Below are 21,132 nucleotides of genomic sequence, written 5' to 3'. Positions count from 1 at the left end.
TTTGTATTGTTAGGTATTACTGCACTGTTGGTGCTAGAAAAACACAAGCACACACCTACGATAACATCTGCAAAATATATGTACACGACCAATACATTTTGATTTGATGTCACCATAGAAAGCCAAAACACCCACCCATACAAACCTGCTGATTAGAAGGTCCTGTGTAGATTGCATTTTCAAACAGCAACTATCAGGAAATAACACTGATCCCTTTTCTTCACACTTTTATAGAGTTAGTTTCATCAGTTGTTATACAATATAATACAAGAGAAACAGAATGTTGACTGCACTGGGCCTTTAAGTAAGCAAAGCATGCCTTCTGTTCACTAACTCGCCTCTTTGACTGATTGCTGTAGTTCTCCTCATAGGCATCATAACTCTGGTCATCATATTCACCGTCATATCCATCATCATAGCCCTGCGGGTCAAAGAAAAAGTAAAGCATGTTACCTAAGAAAACTCTGACTATGTACAAGCAGCTTTTTTCAAACCTATCAGGAGTCTAATTGTTTAGGGTTGGGATATTTAAAAAAAAATCAATGCTTAATTACATTGGCAAAAGATCTCTGTTACACATAGAGCCGCTGAATGGGAGGGGTGACAACATTAAATCATGTCTAACACAGACTATTGATTAAGGTTTGCAGGGAAGCTGTCTTGCTAGCAGGGTGTACCAGACAATGTTCTCCTCTGACCGTGATCCAACACAAATACAACCTTTACTATTGATCAGTGACTATTGTAATGATCAACACAGAAAATAAAGGAACTTCTCTATAGACCTGCCGCTCAATGAAGTACACAGTAATACCGAAGTAAAAATAACAATACATAAATAAATATATATATCGTAACAGTCAAACGTTTGGACACACCTACTGTACTCATTCAAGGGTTTTTCTTTTTTCTTTACTGTTTTCTACATTGTAGAATAATAGTGTAGCCATGAAATTATGAAATAACACATATTTCCATAGTCATGTAGTAACCCAAAAAGTGTTAAACAAATCAAAATATATTTTATATTTGAGATTCTTCAAAGAAGCCACCCTTTGCCTTGATGACAGCTTGGAAAATTCATACAAGGAGGAATTTACTGCCATTTCCTTCATTACTATTTAGTTAAAGTCCATACTACAACACAGTCTATTCTCAGTTTTCTGTTTCCGGAGTTGTTGAAACACTTGTCATCCTTGAGTCATGATTGTGAAACACTTTCTTCAGACTCCACTGTCTAAAACACACACAATTCCCAGAGAGCTATTGTTTCAGCAACAGTCCTCTTATTTTAGGTCTAATATATATATGATAATGTATACCGTAAAGTCTACCTAGACACTGGGGAAGACCGTAAAATAGGCATACATTATCTCTTCCTTTAATGAGCCTGGCTGCAGTCAGTCAGTGTTCATATTATGACACGTCTGTTGTAGCAGACCCAGGCTCCAGGCTGAGCTACTCATTTCAAAGCTGCTGTTTAATCCTCTCTGCTGTCACTGCCATGTGTATTTTTGGCTCTGCTATCTCCTCTGTCACATTTCTGAAGATGAAGCCATTCTAATCGCTGGATCTTGCTTATTTAAAGCTTTTTGCTTGGTGTTCAAAGTGCCTAATTTAAGTCAATCATCATCATTTTGTAATCTCCCCGGTCTTCTAATCCTTGTACACTGGAAAAGTCTGACATCGCAAAACATAGTCTGCCATCACAGTAAAATTGTTTTCTCTTCCTTTTGGTCGATTTAATAGCTTCAATATTCATCGAAGTTGGAGGATCTATTACAGTAGTTATAGATCTACTATAAATATAAGTATTTAAATTCAACTGATAATGATAAACACTTTTCATTCACAGCAAATGTTTGTCACTGTCAGTACGAAGTTGAATCATAGAAAGTCATGAGCATCATCTGACTGTTGTAATAACCTATCAGAGCAAGGGTTTGCTGCTGCAATTATAATCCTGCAATACTCTTCTTCAATAATCTTCTCCAAATGTATTAATAACAATACTCTCCAACTACAGTGCATTCAGAAAGTTCACACACCTTGACTTTTTCCACATTTTGTTGTGTTACAGCCTGAATTTAAAATGGATTAAATTGCGTTTTTTTTTGTGTCACTGGCTTACACACAATGCGCCATAATGTCAAAGTGGAATTATGTTTTCCGATTTCCTTTAAAAACAAATTAAAAATGAAAAGCGAAAATGTCTTGAGTCAATAAGTATTCAATCCCTTTGTTATGGCAAGCCTAAATAAGTTCAGGAGTAAATATTTGCTTAACAAGTTGCATAATAAATTGCATGAACTCACTCTTCGTGCAATAATAGGTTTTAACATGCTTTTTCAATGAGGTCCCTCAGTCGAGAAGTGAATTTCAAACACAGATTCAACCACAGGGTTGACCAGGGAGGTATTCCAATGCCTCACAAAGAAGGGCACCTATTGGTAGATGGGTAAAAAAGAAAAAAGCAGAGACTGAACATCCCTTTGAGCATAAACTGCTGTTTAATCCACTCTGCTGTCACTGCCATCTGTATTTTTTGAGCATGGTGAAGTTATGCATTACACTTTGGATGATGTATCAATACAGCCAGCCAGTCACTACAAAGATACAGGTGTCCTTCCTAACTCAGTTGCCGGATCGGAAGGAAACCACTCAGGGATTTCATCATGATGCCAATGGTGACTTTAAAACAGTTACAGAGTTTAATGGCTGTGATAGGAGAAAATTGAGGATGGATCAACAACATTGTAGTTACTCCACAATACTAACATAATTGTCAGAATGAAAAGAAAAGAAGCCTGTACAGAATAAAAATATTCCAAAACATGCATTCTGTTTGCAACAAGGCACTAAAGTAATACTGCAAAAATATAATAGCAAAGCAATTCACTTTTTGTCCTGAATACAAAGTGTTACATTTGGGGAAAATCCAATAACACATTACTGAGTACCACTCTCCATATTTTCAAGCATAGTGGTGGCTGCATCATGTTATGGGTATGCTTGTAATCGCTGAAGAGTGGGGAGTTATTCAGGATAAAAAATAAACGTAATGGAGCTAAGCATAGGCAAATTCCTAGATGAAAACCTGGTTCAGTCTGCTTTCCAACATACACTTGGAGATGAATTCACCTTTCAGCAGGACAATAACATAAAACACAAGGCCAAATCTAAACTGGAGTTGCTTACCAAGAGCTTGAAGAATTTTGAAAAGAATAATGGTCAAATGTTGCACAGTCCAGATGTGGAAAGCTCTTAGAGACTTACCCATAAAAGACACAGCTGTAATCGCTGCCAAAGGTGCTTCTACAAAGTATTGACTCAGGGGTGTGAATACTTATATAAATGAGATATTTCTGTTTAATTTTCAATAAATTAGCAAACATTTCCAAAAACATGGTTTCATTTTTTCATTATGGGGTATTGTGTGTATTTAATCCTTCTTAAATTCAGGCTGTAACACAACCAAATGTGGACTAAGTCTGCTTTATTGTTATGGAAACACAATTTCTGCCAAGACTTCCATGCTAGAATACTCAACAGCTGCCTTATGAGACAGTCATCATAAAACAAATCAAATAATTCCCTTCCCTCACAGCTGCTTGTAATAAATATGAAATAACATCCTCTATTTGGTGTTGTTGGCTTTGCCATTACTGTTATAGACCCATGCTAGAGAGGGGAAAAGTTGCCAAATGAAGCTACAGACTACTGAGATACCGCCTGCCTCTTTTGTTGGCTCAAGCCGATTTAAATTCTGCTTTGGGCTCTTGTGTGGCTTTATAAGAGTATGAACATGGATTTGACTTAATTAAAGTTAGGAATTGTGTCAGGGATTAAGTTGTTCAGGGGATCTTATGCCACTTCCTCTCTCTACGAGTCTTTCCCATAATGACAGGGTCAGAGACCTAACTAGCTCACTAATTGACCGTTTTGTTAGCGTACCCGGCTGACAGAATACTCCACATCGCCTCGGCACTGTCCGCCGCTGACATGTAAACCAGTCAGGGGAGACAGACGTCCAGGATCATGTCAATTCTGCAATTACATATTACCGCAATTTCAAGGTTATCATGTATCTGCGTTGTGAGAGGATGGAATGTAATTTTCCCTACATTCTCTAGTATTTTTTGGTGACAGATTATTTTCACTCAATACAAACAGTATACAATATAATACTTCTTTAGTTTGAACAAACTATTGTTGAAGTCTTTCAATGGAAAAAAACATAATAAAAAATGAAACTGTGGCCTTATAAGTGAGCGGTTAAGGCCACAATAGGATTTCAAAGATGAGATACGTTCTAGCAGCATTGACTGGCTACTGTCCTGCTACAGTTTATTGTGTCAATATCACTTATCTATAAAGTACATGTTTGTTTACAAAGCCAGGGATTTTCACCTCGCTGACCTTAACATGTCTTACAAGGCGCCATGCATAATGGGTGCTGCGGTCGGCCGCGCCCTCTTGTTAATGAAACCTGATCCTTATATTTCAACACTCATTTGGAAAACCAATTAACGCTGGTGCTATTGAACAGGCCAGGAGGAAATAAATCAAGTATTAACACATGGGCTGGAGAGTCCTGGCTCACTGTAATTAGGAGATAAAGGCCTTCAGCTCTATGCTTCATTATCAATTGACAACCTGCGCGTCCCCTGACAGTGACTAATCTGCACACGGGGCTGCCTCTGAATGCAGAGCCCTGAAATGAGTGGTGGGTTCCTTTGTCTTTCTGCTGCAATCCAGTTGTTGTGGCTACACGGACTTGATTTTACTCCTATGCATATTCAAGCGACACACTCCGCTTTACGCATTTCACTTTTATTGCAGCCTGTGAAAGACATAAAAAGAGCCCACAAAAAGGGAGTACTTCACAAGCTGTTATTCAGAGAGTTTTGAATCAAATTAGTAATATAAAGTAACATAATAACAAAGACTAAAACACCTTCTGAATGAAGGTCCTTAGAGAGGACCGTTCTCATAACCAGATAGGCTCATAACTGGTCTCATAAAAAAATTGGAATACGCTGCATTTGTATATTTGTTAGGTTTCTTTTGTAGTTTTCCTACTCTATGGCTGTTAGGAATCCCTTGGATTACAACTGATACCAAGGCTTTTGGGTATTCCGCTTACTTCTAAGTCAGTATATAAAGTTATTAAACAATCTACCTGAGGTGTGTGTCTTACTTGTGTTTTATTAAACAGGGAGTTGTGCATGGAGAATCACATTTCCATAATTAGTTCATCTCACAAATGGGAACTCAGCAGTGTAACCAAGCCTATTGTTAAAAAGCAATTTCTCCAGATGTGCATGCCATCCTTAGGTAGCCCAAGAAAATATATTTTGTTCCATTTTGTCATGCATGGTGTTTCTAGAAGCTTACAACATAGTGTGCATAAAAGAGCTACATCAATATCTACCACCACATTTGAGAAATACACACATTGGTTCAACTATTAGAATTTCACATATCTTAGAAAACCATTAAATAGATCATATTGCGCCTCAACAGATCCACAGATTATGCAATCTCTATTGCACTCCACACTGCGGTACAGGAGCCAAAAGGCTCTGTGACCAAAAGGTTCTTGAACAGCTTCTAACCCCAAGCCATAAGACTAATGAACAGCAAATGGCTACCTGGTCTATTTGCATTGACCCCCTATCTTTATCCCTGACTCTCTTGCACTAGCTCTATGCACACTCAAATGGATCTCCCACACACTCACACATACTACACTGACACACACACACACACACACACCACACACACACACACACACACACACACACACACACACACACACACACACACACACACACACACCACACACACATACTACACTGACACACACACCACACACATACTACACTGACACACCACACACACATACTACACTGAAACACACATACTACACTGACACATACTACACTGACACATACTACACTGACACACACACACACACACACACACACACACCACACACACACACACACACCACACACACACACACACACACACACACACACACACACACACACACACACACACACACACACACACACACACACACACACACACACACACTCTGCTGCTACTCTGTTATCTAATCTGCTTGCCCCGTTACTTTTACCCCAACCTACATGTACATATTACCTCAATAACCTCAACACCTCGTACCCCTGCACATTGACTCGGTACTGGTACTCCTTGTATGTACCCTCTTTATTGATATTTCATTGTTTTATTATATCCTTTTTTTGTGCAAATGTTTCTTACTTTTCAACTCTGCATTGTTTGGAAATGCTTGTAAGTAAAGATTTCACGGAATTTGTCGCATTTGACAACAACTATTTGATTTGATTTCGAGCAAAGAATCTGTACCACTTCCACAGTGTGACCTTGTGCTATACTGTATCTATTCTGTTCTGGATAAATATATATTTTCTTCAAAGTATCTCCAAGCCCTGCATTTTATCACATTTTGGCATCATTCTCTGTCTGTGTAGCCTCTGTTTTAAGAAATTCTATATTTTATTGTACTTTTACCCATTTTTCTCCCCAATTGGTAGTTACAGTCTTGTCCCATCGCTGAAACTCCCCTACGGACTCGGGAGAGGCAAAAGTCAAGAGCCATGCGTCCTCCAAAACACAACCCTGCCAAGCCACACTGCTCGCTTAAACTAGAAGCCAGCCACACCAACATGTCGGAGGAAACACTGTCCAGCTGGCAACCGAAGTCAGCTTGCATGCACCTAGCCCACCACAAGGAGTTGTTAGAGCGTGATGGGACAAGGATGTCCCAACTGGCCAAACTCTCCCCTGACCCGGACAATGCTGGACCAATTGTGCGGCCGGCTATGACACAGCCTGGGATCGAACCCAGGGCTGCAGTGCCTTAGACCGCTGCAGTGCCTTAGACCTCTGTGCCACTCGGGAGACCCTCAACACATTTTCTTTCATCCGTTTGCTTTCAGGTATATTATTTGTGGTCTGCCATAAGTGACAGAGTTTTAGATTTTGTTTAACAAGCACACATGAATCTATGGTGAGTGTACAAAACATTAAGAACACCTGCTCTTTCCGTGACATAGACTGATCAGGTGAATCCAGGTGCAACTCAATATTAGGAAGGTGCTCTTAATGTTTTGAACACTCAGTGTAGGTTATATTTGTGGTCTTGGTTTGGGTCTTGGCTAAGGATCTTGGTCAAAAGTGTTAAGCTTAGTTTAGGTCTGGATCAGACCTGGGTTCAAATACAGTTATGTATTTCAAATAATTTCAAAATAATTATTTTGATAGTTTTTCCTTTGATAAATACAAGTAATTGAATATTGGTTTAGGAAATCATTTGCAAAGGCATTGGCATGCATACTGAACATAAATATGAACGCAAAATAATCCATCTACCTGACAGGTGTGGCATATTAAGAAGCTGATTAAACAGCATGATCATTACACAGGTGCACCTTGTGCTGGGGACAATAAAAGGCCACTCTAAAATGTGCTGTTTAGTCACACACCAATATGCCTCTAGCTTTGAGGGAGCGTGCAATTGGCATGCTGACTGCAGGAATGTCCACCAGAGCTATCCAGAGAATTTAATTTAATTTCTTTACCACATTCAACGTTGTTTTAGAGAATTTGGCAGTACGTCCAACCGGCCTCACAACCGCAGACCACGTGTAACCATTCCAGTCCAGGACCTCCACTTATGGCTTCTTCACCTGCGGGATCGTCTGAGACCAGTCACCCAGAAAGCTGATGAAACTGAGGAGTATTTCTGTCTGTAATAAAGTTATTTCGTGGGGGAAAACGAATTCTGTTGGCAGGGCCTGGCTCGCCAGTGGGTGTGCTTGGCTCCCAGGCCCACCCATGGCTGCGCCCTTCCCAGTAATGTGAAATCCATAGATTAGGGCCTAATTCATTTTTCAATTGACTGATTTCCTGATATGAACTTTAACTCAGTAAAAACGTTGAAATTGTTGCATGTTGCATTAATATTTTTGTTCAGTATATTTGAAAGTACTCAAATACACAGACAAGTGCATTTTCAAATATAAATATTTCAATACTCCATGAATTTGAACCCAATTTTAAAATGGACCAATATTTATAAGACAGTATATGAAAATACTTTCAAATACTTCAAATAGCAGGAGTTGATTTGGCCAAATGAATTTAAAAAATATATACAGAAAATAAGTATTGAAAATGGTTTGGTCTGGGTCTCAAGAAGTCTGCTCTAGGTCTCGTTGTGTACTGGTACTGGTGTGGTTCTGGGTCTGGGTCTCAAGGGGTCTATTATGAAGCTCAAATCATGGAATCCTAATCATAACACTGACCAAAAACGTTAGTGATGCTCTGAATTGTTTAGAAACAATTCATTTCGGCCACTGTCAGTTCTGCAATAGTTGTCAAGACAGTAAATTAGCTTGATGAAACAGCAAACTACCACATTAGCTCTGAAGTGAGTGAATTCACAAAATAGCAGGATCAATTTAGTCATTTTATATTATCGTTTGGTTGAAAGTGGGAGTGGGTAACAGTGAAAGCAGGAAAATAACCCAGCTTCAGCTGTGCGGATCCACGGAAGAGCTATGATTAACTACATTTCAGCAAGTGGATTTGTTTAAACAAATAGGATGTGTAAATGTTTATTCATATTCTGTTACGGCATAAGCCCGATAAATCTACAGGTTACAAAAACAACAATTCATATGCAGATCAATTAAATAGACTGCAACTCGAGAAAAGCACTGAAATACAAAGCACAACAATGAGGGCATATCTGTGCTGTCAAAACTAGCCAGGCATAGAAAAAATGTATTAATAATCTACTTGCCCGTCGACTCCCGGTGTCGACTCCCATTTCTGGGTGTCAAGCTTCGATTCCGCTAGATTCAGTATTTTCAACAGAGAAAGCTAACCAGCCATGTTGATGAAGCGCTAGCTGAGTGGAACTGACCTTCCACAGAGTTGCATTATTTTCCAAAGAACGCATAGAGCCCCGAGTTGATTACCACTAAAGGAGCTAGCAAGTTTACTAGATAGCTACAGTAGTTGCCGTGGTAACCAAACATACTTGTTAGTTAGCTAACCAAACCATCAGTCCTAGCTTGCTTTTATGAAAATCGATTTCAACAATACCAATGATGTTTTCAATTTGACCTTTGCTTTAAAAAGCAGCTAAATCAAAACATGTACTGTAAGAATGAACTATATACAGTATATCCATTGAATTCTACCGTGCCGATATACTGTGCGTTATAGGGAAATAATGCATGCTCTACAATGTCCTTCGAGTATTCAACAATGACATGGTATAAAGAGCAATAATAGTACCTTGAAATTCAACAACTCTTTATCTCTCTGTAGCTATGCATTGCAGCTGTGAATCAATACTATCCCTAACAGGTGCGATCATGGTCATTTTAACAGTATCAGTTTCATGAGGGAGACTGACAACTTGACAGAGGCCATCAATCCTAGCTTCCTCTGGAGAAATTCCCGTCATGCCACGAGGAGCGTGCTCTGTGTTCTACCTCTATATTCAATATTCAGCACATACAGTATGTCTTCACAAAGACAAATAGAAGAAAGTAGCGACAGCAACAATAAAAAACACTGACACTTGTTGTTGATTCCTCGTGACCGTGACTATAATCTGCACTCGCACCAAGGAGAAGGAGGTAGTGTAACGCATCACAGCATCATGTATACTTCAGTGGGAAAAAAATACCTCGACCTTACAGAGAGAGAGGTCTGCCTACACTCTGGAAAGAACACTCTGAGAGAAAATTGAGTACTGGCGTAGAGGATAGAGCAAGGTGAGATTCATAGGGGGCAAAATAGGAGGAGAACATTTTCAGGACAAACTCCTTCATTCTTTAATCCCCTGGTATCCGTCTCTGTGCTCCCATCGTCGCTCCCAACCCCCAATTACTGGGGAGAAAAATGTCCAGATTTTTGCCTCTCAAGAAATACACAGGCTCTCCGTCAGAACTCTATTCGGTTTTGGTAATGAGGCTGTGCTTGTGCATTTCCCCATGCAAACAGGCTAATCTGCCAATTGCCAGCACACACAAGGGCTTTGAATAGCGGCAAAGCTCGGTGGAAATTGACTGGTAAAAATGTAGCTTTTTTCATGAGGTCACAATTCAGCGTTCACCTTTGAAAGTCCCGGAATTGGAGGGATTTATTTTATATAAATGTTTTTAATTGTTCTTCATCTGAAGGCCACGTACTCATTATCATTATATTTTATAAAGTACATCGAGTGGTAATGTGATTTCAGTTATATGAACTAAAAACAACTTGCACACAGCAAGGATGGGGTTGCAACTGTGTTTTTTGCAGTCTACCCTTTAAAGTCTATGCTTCATCGTTGTTTCATTCTATTTAAAACAAACAACTATGTTTGAAGTGAGAAGTAGGCACTGGTCTGAAGCCAAAAAAGAAAGGAAATTCATGAGCACCACAATGCGTATTTCACCCACGCTCTACCAAGATTTTCCAGCACACAGCTTTGACCTACTACAGTATGTTTGTTGGTCTATTGTACTTCCAACAATGTGTAGGCAGGTTGCTTAGGATTCAAACCTTCTCAAGCAGCCTAATTCATACTCTTCACAGGGATAATGGACTTTACAGTGTCCTGCTATTAAAATAGTGTATATATCATTAGGCTGTATGTACTGTATTTTGTAGATGGAAGCCTATTGTAAATGTGTATTATGTAGCGTCATCATCTTTATTGCAATAAAAAATACACACATAACTTTAAGCTACATAGACATTTGACAGAGGTAATGAACTGTCCATTGTTCAGCACAGCAATTGATAAAACAGGACCGTGTTTGAAAAACAAGTGATTCTGAGCTTATGTCAATATTACACAGTTAAGCTAATGGTTAGAGAAATCAGGAATGCAGACAGACTCTATAGACCTCTATATCTACACTGGAAGCACGGATCCATCCTGCAAAGTGGCACAGAACACACTATGCCCTGCGTCCACTCCGGATGCACACCACACACCCTCTCTTGCGGCCTTCAAACTTCACCTGCTTTCAAATGAGTTACAACTCGGACCGCACCCTGGTGCCACACTCCTGTCTCCCCTCTTCCGGCCAATGTAGCCATATCACAAAGTGAATGCACAAGCTGCATTTTGGATACCTTCAGGGACCAGCACCTGCAGTTTCTGGGAAGGGGCCTTTGCAGGTTCCCCCACACAATGTACCCATTTATGATGGAAATGTTGAACATTCCCCAAAACACATACTTTCACCATTTGCTGCCTGTGTGTCCAACATTGTAATAACTCCACAAGTGGTCAAGATGGTCAACCCCGCCCATTTTCTTGTTTTAATCCATTACAAACTCTGGAACAGACATAAGCTCCTACCACTTTTAAAAACAACTCTAAAACCCCTGCCAGTGTCACATTAGGCCCAGTATGTGTGCTGCAAGTGTGAATGGTGGGACATGGAAACGTATGCTCTCCTCTCGAATGTGTGCTCTCCCTCTTCCCCTCCCTCTTCTTCCTCCTCTACCTCTGCTTCGTCCTCTCCCTCCACTTCATCCTCCTCTTCCTGCTCCTCATGTTCCTCTCCCTCCTCTATCTCCACTCTCCTCTCCTTCACTCTCCTCTTCACTCTCCTCTTCCTCTCTACCTCCACTCTCCTCATCCTCTCCTCTCCCTCTCCCCTCTCCTCACACAACCTCTCTATCCCTCCAATCATCTCTAACTCCTCTTCCTCCCTGCCTTTTGTTGCTGAGCTGTGACTCTCCACATCACTTCCTTCTCTTTCACTGACCTAGAGGAACAGAGTACAGATGGACATCACTTCCTTCTCTTTCACTGACCTAGAGGAACAGAGTACAGATGGACATCACTTCCTTCTCTTTCACTGACCTAGAGAAACAGATGGACATCACTTCCTTCTCTTTCACTGAACTAGAGGAACATAGTAACAGATGGACATCACTTCCTTCTCTTTCACTGACCTAGAGGAACAGATGGACACCACTTCCCTCTCTTTCACTGACCTAGAGGAACAGATGGACACCACTTCCCTCTCTTTCTCTGACCTAGAGGAACAGATGGACACCACTTCCCTCTCTTTCACTGACCTAGAGGAACAGATGGACACCACTTCCCTCTCTTTCACTGACCTAGAGGAACAGAGGAACAGATGGAGAGGAGCAACAAATATGATACAATTGTAGTCAGGAACATAATCTCTCTCTCCTCTCACACGGTCTCTCTCTTCCTTCCTCTATTTCTTTTTCTCAAACATACTGTACACATACTCTCTTTCTAATAAGGGGTTTCCATAATAAATTGTGTGATACAGTTACACACCTCCCATTCCAAACACACACTCTCTATCTCTCCCTCTCTCCGCTAATCAACTCGTTTTTTTGCCTGATAGACTAACTACAGAGTTTGCCAATGTTAGCTGATTAGTTACGAAACTGGGATCGTTTCCAAATAAATTGCATCGGTAGAAACAGGGCAAAACAAGCAACTTGTTAGCTGGCTATGTAAACAAATATCCAACTCATCATATGAGCTCCACTGTGCAGGCATCTACTACCCTAACATGACAGCTAACCTGTCAACTAATAGGAAAATGAGGTAATGTATAGCTTATGAATATCTGCAGCTAGCGAACATGAAAAACCATAACCTCAGTCGAGCAGTGAATTTCAAGCACAGATTCAAGCAGAAAGACAAGGGAGGTTTTCCAATTGTTCGCAAAGAAGGGCACTTATGAAATTGAAAATCCCTATGAGCATGGTGAGCATATTAATTACACTTTGGATGGTGTATCAACACACCCAGTCACTACAAAGATACAGGGGTCCTTCCTAACTCAGTTGCCGGAGATGAAGGAAACCGCACAGGGATTTCACCATAAGGCCAATGGGGATTTTTAAACAGTCACAGAGTTTAACGGCTGTGATAGGAGATAACTGAGGATGGATCAACAACATTGTATTACTCCACAATACTAACATAAATGATTGAGTGAAAAGAAGGAAGCTTGAAAAGCATAAAAATATTACAAAACATGCATTCTGTTTGCAAAAAGGCACTACAGTAATACTGCAAAAAAAGTGTCAAAGAAATGAACCTTTAATCCTATGTTTGGGGCATGTCCAACACAACACATCACTGGTAATATTTTCAAGCATGGTGGTGGCTGAATCATGTTATGGGTATGTTTGTCATAGGCAAGGACTAGGGAGGTTTTTTGGGGATAAAAATAAACGGAATAGAGCTAAGCACAAGCAAAATCATTGAGGAACACTTGATTCAGTCTGCTTTCCACCAGACACTGGGAGAGGAATTCACCTTTCAGTTGGACAATAACCTAAAACACAAGGCCAAATCTACACTGGAGTTGCTTACCAAGAAGACAGGGAATGTTCCTGAGTGGCCGAGTTAAGGTTTTGATATAAATCTTGAAAATCTATGGCAAGACCTGAAAATGGTCGTCTAGCAATGATCAACAAACTATTTGACAGAGCTTGAAGAATTTTGAAAAGAATAACAGGCAACGTTGCACAATCCAGGTGTGGAAAGCTCTTAGAGACTTACCCAGAGAGACACACAGCTGTAGTCATTGCCAAAGGTGATTTGAATATGTATTGACTCAAGGGGTTGAATACTTATCTAATAAAGATATGGTAGTGTTTTATTTTCCATTAATATTTGTTTGTTGTTGTTGTTGACAAATTTAAATTAAATCCATTTTAATTTCACTTTGTAAATGAACAACGTGGAAAAAGTCAAGGGCTATCAATACTTTCTGAAGGCACTGTACTTATTCAACATTGAACATTACAAGTGGGGCAAAGTGAGTCAGACTTACGTAGTCGTCGTATGATTCGTGTGTGATGGGTAACAGTGGGGGTCTGTATCCGGGGTTCCCTGGTGTTCCCCTGGCCCTGGGAGCGGGTACTCCTCTCGTTAATGTGGCTTGTGGCAGGACACTCCGCTTACCCACTGTTCCCCTGGGTACAGCTGCCCCCCTGACTGGTGGAGGTGGTGGGGCCGCACCTCCCCGTGCCCTGTTTAAAAAACAAAACATTGATGAGATCACAGCATGATATAACTTAGTCTGGCCATCTCGAACATTGATATTGTCCCTTGTGAGTTAAGGACATTTATATCGTAGCATACTCTGAGTACTGTATGTTGAACAACATACGTCAAAAACATCACTATGGTATTGATTGCATCTCGAAAATATTCGTTATCCAACGTGGAAATGAAACGCTGCTTTCTTGATTTCAAACAACTACTGTATGTGCAAAAGTGTAATGGTAGCTGATTTCAACACTTGTTTGTAATGTGGGCAGATATTATACAGACTGCCTCAGCTGGTGGTGGTCACAAGCTTAAGTGTTGTAAAGTGGAAGAGAAGCATAAAATTTTCTGCTTGGACAGATACAGTCATAATGATGTTTGAAGCAGAACAGTCATCATATCACTTTTCTCCCAGACAAGCCATTCATTCGGACACTGCACTGTTATTCCAATGACCTGGGAAACCGGTTCTACCTGCATTTGTAGAGAATTCTCATGTCCATCTGTCTCATATACCGAAGCAGCCCTGGCAGCAGGTTTATTGGGATGACTCATGTACTGGAGGCAGCTCTGCAGTGCAGTCAATAGCAGGCACAGCCACAAAGTTATAAAATCAGATTTTAAACCTAACCCTAACCTTAACCCTAACATTAGCCACACTGGTAACCCTAATGCCTAACCCCAACCTTAAATTAAGACCAAAAAGCACATTTTTGTTTAGATTTTTCTTTTTTTTACGATTTAGCCAATTTTGACTTTGTAGCTAGCCCTTCTGGCGGAAATTGCTCAGTTCTGCCTCCAGAACGTCAACCTGCATCCTGGCAGGGAAATTACCCTCTGACTCCCTGTGCTTATCCCAACAAGAGATGCTATAATGTTTAGGGTTCACTAACAGCTATTTGACTGTGCACACAACTCGCAAATGGGCACTGGTGTGTCTGAGCTGAAATGAGGGTGTTGGGAGACAGATGCTGAGGTGCTTTCTTCTTTACTGCCTAGAAGGGCCAGAGGAGCACCACAGGGAGTCCAGGGTGGACTTAAGGTCATAAAGCTTTCTACATCTGGAGAATATCCAGACGTTTTAACACTAGCAAGACGGAGGAGGCAGAAGATACAGTCTTCTGGCACTGCAGATCCTTCACTTAAGCTAGCAGTCCTTTATGATCGGAAAATACAAAGACTCCAAGGAGAATCACAGCCACATTACCGGTGCATATTTCTCATGGAGATTTACAGTAATGGCTTATCGAGGAGGCATAAGGAGTGAATCAGGGGAGGGACATGGTGGTGATTCTAAATGGGCAGAATCAGAATCATATGAGAAGAGGGGCTGTGTTTAAGCTTCATTACCAGCTGAGGTAGAATCGTGCAAGTCATCACCGTACACTCAAAATCCTTGAGAAACTGTCACACTGGAGACATGGTCGGGGTAGATGTATAAAATATGAATTATGAGGTATGTCATGTCTGAGATATAAAATATGACATTAATTATGAAAACGTTACATCATGAATAATTAACTATATGTGCTTGAAACAAATGAAGAATCATTCATCAAACGGGGTATGAGTATTAAACGCAATGAAGCCAAGATCACATTTTGATTATGATCGCAGTTAAAGTTCACACGGCATACCAAACAAAACTAACACACCATGCACAACACACCCACACACATGCACAAGCACACCCACACCCACCCACACCCACACCCACACCCACACCCCCACACACAACACACACCACCACACCAACACACACACACACACACACACACCCACACACACACACACACACACACACACAACCACACACACCACACACAATGACCATTTAATGAGTTGGGATGGAGACCAACAAACCAGCGGATCATAATCAACATGGCTCATCTTGGCAAATGGTAGAAATCTAAATACGTACCGTGTGTTTGTGGTGGAAGCCAGTCGTAAGCCCCGCCCACGTACAGTCCTCCCTCTGCTGGTGTCTTCTGATCCTCCGTTCAAGTAGGAGAGCTCCCTCAGCTGCTCCTGTCTGATCTCATCATTGTAGTCCTTTGGGAACAGAATACAACAGGCCTCACATTAAATAAAAGAGGACATTTGTCTTAGGACCGCAACAGATGCTCGCAACTGCGGCAAAGCTCTTCTAAATAAAAAATTATCCTGATATGCACAGGAAATTCATGATTTAGTTTAACACTGAATATTAATTTAGAGGATGTTCGAGTCAGAGTAGTGTAGAGGAACAAGTCTCAGTATGCTGACAGTTGTTAGAACATAGACGAGGGGAGAAGCAAGGACATAAAAATAAAAAAATGAATTAAAAAAAAAAAAAATACATATCAGCATTCATAGTCAGTCTCAAAAGATAACGCCAGACTGTCCTCCAAAACACATCCATACTGAAAAATGGAGTGGAAATTTAGTAACACTTTCAATGAGGCATAAACATATAGCTAATGCCTTATAAGTTAATGTATCTACCCCATTAGTCATCCAAGGTCCATGGCCTTGGTTAGCTACATCATGTCCGGCTTCTGTTCTTCCTCCCTCAAGTGGGCCACTGATCTATATTTATATATAATAATTATTATTGTTGTTACTATTATATAAAAGGGCTGGATGGGTAAAAACAACTTTATTAGGCACTCAGCATCTGGGTTTCAAAACTCTGTGGGGTTTTCACTACATGGTTTTCACCACCCCAGTATTTTCAGAGAGTCACGTAAGGAACCAGGGAAAACAGCTTACAGTGGCACTAAGACAGGGTTGGGAGTGCATGGGAGGCCATATTGACAGCGGCAATAACATTGTCCTCGTGCTAATATCGCATTGCTGTGTCTTGATTCGTATATGTTTTTCTAAGCCAATCATTGAACATGACAAGGATCTGAATCACAGGCCAGATAACAGACTGGATCAAAGATATTTTATTATCTTGTCAATGGGCTTAGATGGGCCTAATTTCCTCCAACCACTTATCCTCATCTTGTTTGCAAAGACAGCTTGGCTAAAACAAATATGAGAGGTGGCATTGAGCACAGAATTTAACCTCTACTTGGCTTAATCTGCTGATTGATGTGGATGACACACATTTGATCTATTTAACTTACAATATCATGCATAAACAAATGTATTTTATACCACAAACATCTAGCTTATATGCTCATCATATGGCATGAGATCATTAAGGTGCATTATTTTCATATCTACTGTAACTTCAAGAAAGGGTACAAAAAGGCATTGCTCACAAGCACCCCCATTGATTCATAATATATATATATATATATATAATTTATATATAAAGCACACTTAATCAGCATGGCTACCACAGCATTCTGCAGCGATACGCCATCACATCTGGTTTGCGTTGGGACTATCATTTGTTTTTCAACAGGACAATGACCCAACACAACTCCAGGCTGTGTAAGGGCTACTTGACCAAGAAGGAGAGTGATGGAGTACTGCATCAGATGACCTGGCCTCCACAATCACCCGACCTCAACCCAATTGAGACGGTTTGGGAAGAGTTGGACTGCAGAGTGAAAGAAAAGCAGCCAACAAGTGGTCAGCATATGCGGGAACCACTTCAAGACTGTTGGAAAAGCATTCCAGGTGAAGCTGGTTGAGGGAATGCCAATAGTGTGTAAAGCTGTCATCAAGGCAAAGGGTGGTTACTTTGAAGAATCTCAAATATAAAATATATTTTGATTTGTTTAACACTTATTTGGTTACTACGTGATTCCATATGTGTTCTTTCATAGTTTTGATGTCTTTACTATTATTCTACAATATAGAAAATAGTAAAAATAAAGAAAAACTTTTGAATGAGTAGGTGTCCAAACTTTGGACTGGTACTGTATATACAGTGCCTAAGTTTTCAGACCCCTTGACTTTTTCCACATTTTGTTACGTTACAGGCATATTCTAAAATGGATTTAAAAAAGCCTTAGCAAACTACACACAATACCCCATAATGACAAAGTGAAAGCAAATGTCTTACAAATAAAAAACAGAAATACATTATTTACTTAAGTATTCAGACCCTTTGCTATGAGACTCAAAATTGAGCTCAGATGCATCCTGTTTCCATTGATCATCCTTGAGATGTTTCTACAACTTGATTGGAGTCCACCTGTGGTCAATTCAATTGATAGGACATGATTTGGAAAGGCACACACCTGTCTATGTAAGGTCCCACAGTTGACAGTGCATGTCCGAACAAAAACCATCAAATCAAAGTTATTTGTCACGTGCGCGAAGTACAACAGGTGTAGATCTTACAGTGAAATGCTTACTTACAGGCTCTAACCAATAGCGCAAAAAAGGTATTAGATGGACAATAGGTAAGCAAAGAAATAAAAACAACGGTAAAAAGACTGAAAAATAACAGCAGCGAGGCTATATACAGTAGCGAGGCTATAAAAGTAGCGAGGCTACATACAGACGCAGGTTAGTTGGGCTGATTGAGGTAGTATGTCCATGTAGATATGAATCTACATGTAGATTCGACCATGCCATGAGGTCGACGGAATTGTCTGTAGAGCTCTGAGACAGGATTGTGTCGAGGCACAAATCTGGGGAAGGCTACCAAAACATGTAGGAAATGGAAGAAGTTTGGAACCACCAAGACTCTTCATAGAGCTGTCCGCCGGCAAAAACTGAGCAATCGGGGGAGAATGGCCTTGGTCAGGGAGGTGACCAAGAACCCAATTGTCACTAACAGAGCTCTGGAGGTCCTCTGTGGACATGGGAGAACCTTCAAGAAGGACAACCATCTCTGCAGCACTCCACCAATCAGGACTTCATGGTAGAGTGGCCAGACGGAAGCCACTTCTCATCAAAAGGCACATGAAAGCCCGGTTGGAGTTTGCCAAAAGCCTGGCACCATCCCTACGGTGAAGCCTGGTGATAGCAGCATCATGCTGTGGGGATGTTTTTCAGCGGCAGGGACTGGGAGACTAGTCAGGATCGAGGGAAAGATGAATGGAGCAAAGTACAGAGAGATCCTTGGTGAAAACCTGCTCCAGAGCGCTCAGGACCTCAGACTGGGGTGAAGGTTTACCTTGCAACAGGACAATGACCCTAAGCACACAGCGAAGACAATGCAGGTGTGGCTTGGGACAAGTCTCTGAACGGCCTTGAGTGGCCCAGCCAGAGCCCAGACTTGAACCCGATCGAACATCTCTGGAGAGACCTGAAAATATCTTTGCAGCACAGCTCCCCATCCAACCTGACAGAGCTTGAGAGGATCTGCAGAGAAGAATGGGAGAAACTCTCCAAATACAGGTGTGCCAAGCTTGTAGCGAAACACCCAAGAAGACTAACGGCTGTAATTGCTGCAAAAGGTGCTTCAACAAAGTGCTGAGTAAAGGGTCTGAATACTTATCTTTTTTGGGATAGGGGGCAGCATTTTCACTTTTGGATGAATAGAGTGCCCAGAGTGAACTGCCTCCTACTCTGTCCCAGATGATAATATATGCATATTATTTATTATTACTATTGGATAGAAAACACTCTGAAGTTTCTAAAACTGTTTGAATGATATCTGTGAGTATAACAGAACTCATATGGCAGGCGAAAACCTGAGAAAAATCAACCAGGAAGTGGAATATCTGAGGTTGGTCGATTTTCAACTCAGCCCCTATTGAATGCACAGTAGGATATGGTTCTGTTTGCACTTCCTACGGCTTCCACTAGATGTCAACAGTCTGTAGAACCTTGAATGAGGCTTCTACTGTGATGTGGAGCCGGATGGGAGCTGTTTGAGTCAGTGGTCTGGCAGAGAGCCAGGTCCTGGTCATGCGCATTTCACATGATAGCGACCTGCGTTCCATTGCTTCTCTACAGACAAAGGAATTCTCCGGTTGGAACGTTATTGAATATTTATGATAACAACATCCTAAAGATTGATTCTATACTTAGTTTGACAAGTTTCTTCGACCTGTAATATAACTTTTTGAAGTTTTCGTCCGACGTTCGGCTGAACCTGCACGAATGTTTGGATATGTGTACTAAACGTGCTAACAAAAGTAGCTACTTGGACGTAAATAATGGACATTATCGAACAAAACAACAATTTATTGTTGAACTAGGATTCCTGGGAGTGCATTCTGATGAAGGTCATCAAAGGTAAGGGAATATTTATAATGTAATTTCTGAATTCTGTTGACTCCAACATGGTGGAGAATTTTTCTTTCTTTTCTGAGCGCCGTCTCAGATTATTGCATGGTTTGCTTTTTCCGTAAAGTTTTTTTGAAATCTGACACAGCGGTTGCATTAAGAACAAGTGTATCTTTAATTCTATGTAAAACATGTATCTTTCATCAAAGTTTATGATGAGTATTTATGTTATTTGACGTGGCTCTCTGCAATTTCTCCGGATATTTTGGAGGCATTTCTGAACATCGCGCCAATGTAAACTGAGGTTTTTGGATATAAATATTAACTTTACGAACAAAACATATATGTATTGTGTAACATGAAGTCCTATGAGTGTCATCTGATGAAGATAATCAAAGGTTAGTGATTAATTTTATCTCTATTTCTGCTTTTTGTGACTCCTATCTTTGGCTTGAAAAATGTCTGTGTGTTTTTTTGACTTGGCGGTGATCTAACATAATCATATGTTGTGCTTTCGCTGTAAAGCATTTTTGAAATCGGACATGATGGTTAGATTAACCAGATGTGTATCTTTCATTTGCTGTATTGGACTTGTTAATGTGTGAAAGTTACATATTTCAAAAAAATATTTTGGTATTTCCCGCGCTGCCTTTTCAGCAGAATGTTGTCGAGGGGTTCCGCTAGCGGAACGCCTGTCCTAGAAAGGTTATGTAAATTTGATATTTCAGATATTTCAGATTATTAGATTATCAGATTATTAGATTATTATTACAGGAGCCCTGTGGTGGTGGTGGTATGGAAAGGAGCCCTGTGGTGGTGGTGGTATGGAAAGGAGCCCTTTGGTGGTGGTATGGAAAGGAGCCCTGTGGTGGGGGTGGTATAGAAAGGAG

At 40.6% G+C, this 21,132-nt stretch overlaps 1 protein-coding gene across 4 annotated transcripts in view; it reads right to left on the bottom strand.

Annotated features, from left to right (window-relative positions):
* The window catches only part of LOC111968088 (KH domain-containing, RNA-binding, signal transduction-associated protein 2), a 115,155-nt gene that overhangs the window by 14,167 nt on the left and 79,856 nt on the right, over window positions 1-21,132 (bottom strand). For all 4 annotated transcript variants that reach the window (XR_011480358.1, XR_011480357.1, XM_023993624.3 and 1 more), the window contains 3 exons: window positions 16,041-16,171; window positions 13,902-14,100; window positions 339-421 (listed from right to left, as the gene is read on the bottom strand). Coding sequence is in view for 2 of the 4 variants with exons in the window: in XM_023993624.3 (XP_023849392.1) it covers window positions 339-421; window positions 13,902-14,100; window positions 16,041-16,171 (413 nt within the window). In the remaining 2 variants the exon portion in view is untranslated. The remainder of the gene's footprint in view (window positions 1-338; window positions 422-13,901; window positions 14,101-16,040; window positions 16,172-21,132) is intronic.

Source organism: Salvelinus sp. IW2-2015, linkage group LG8 (assembly GCF_002910315.2).
Source record: "Salvelinus sp. IW2-2015 linkage group LG8, ASM291031v2, whole genome shotgun sequence".
Lineage (NCBI taxonomy): Eukaryota > Metazoa > Chordata > Actinopteri > Salmoniformes > Salmonidae > Salvelinus > Salvelinus sp. IW2-2015.
The sequence above is the reverse complement of the archived record's forward strand: the minus strand, read 5'-3'. Positions and strand labels throughout refer to the sequence as shown.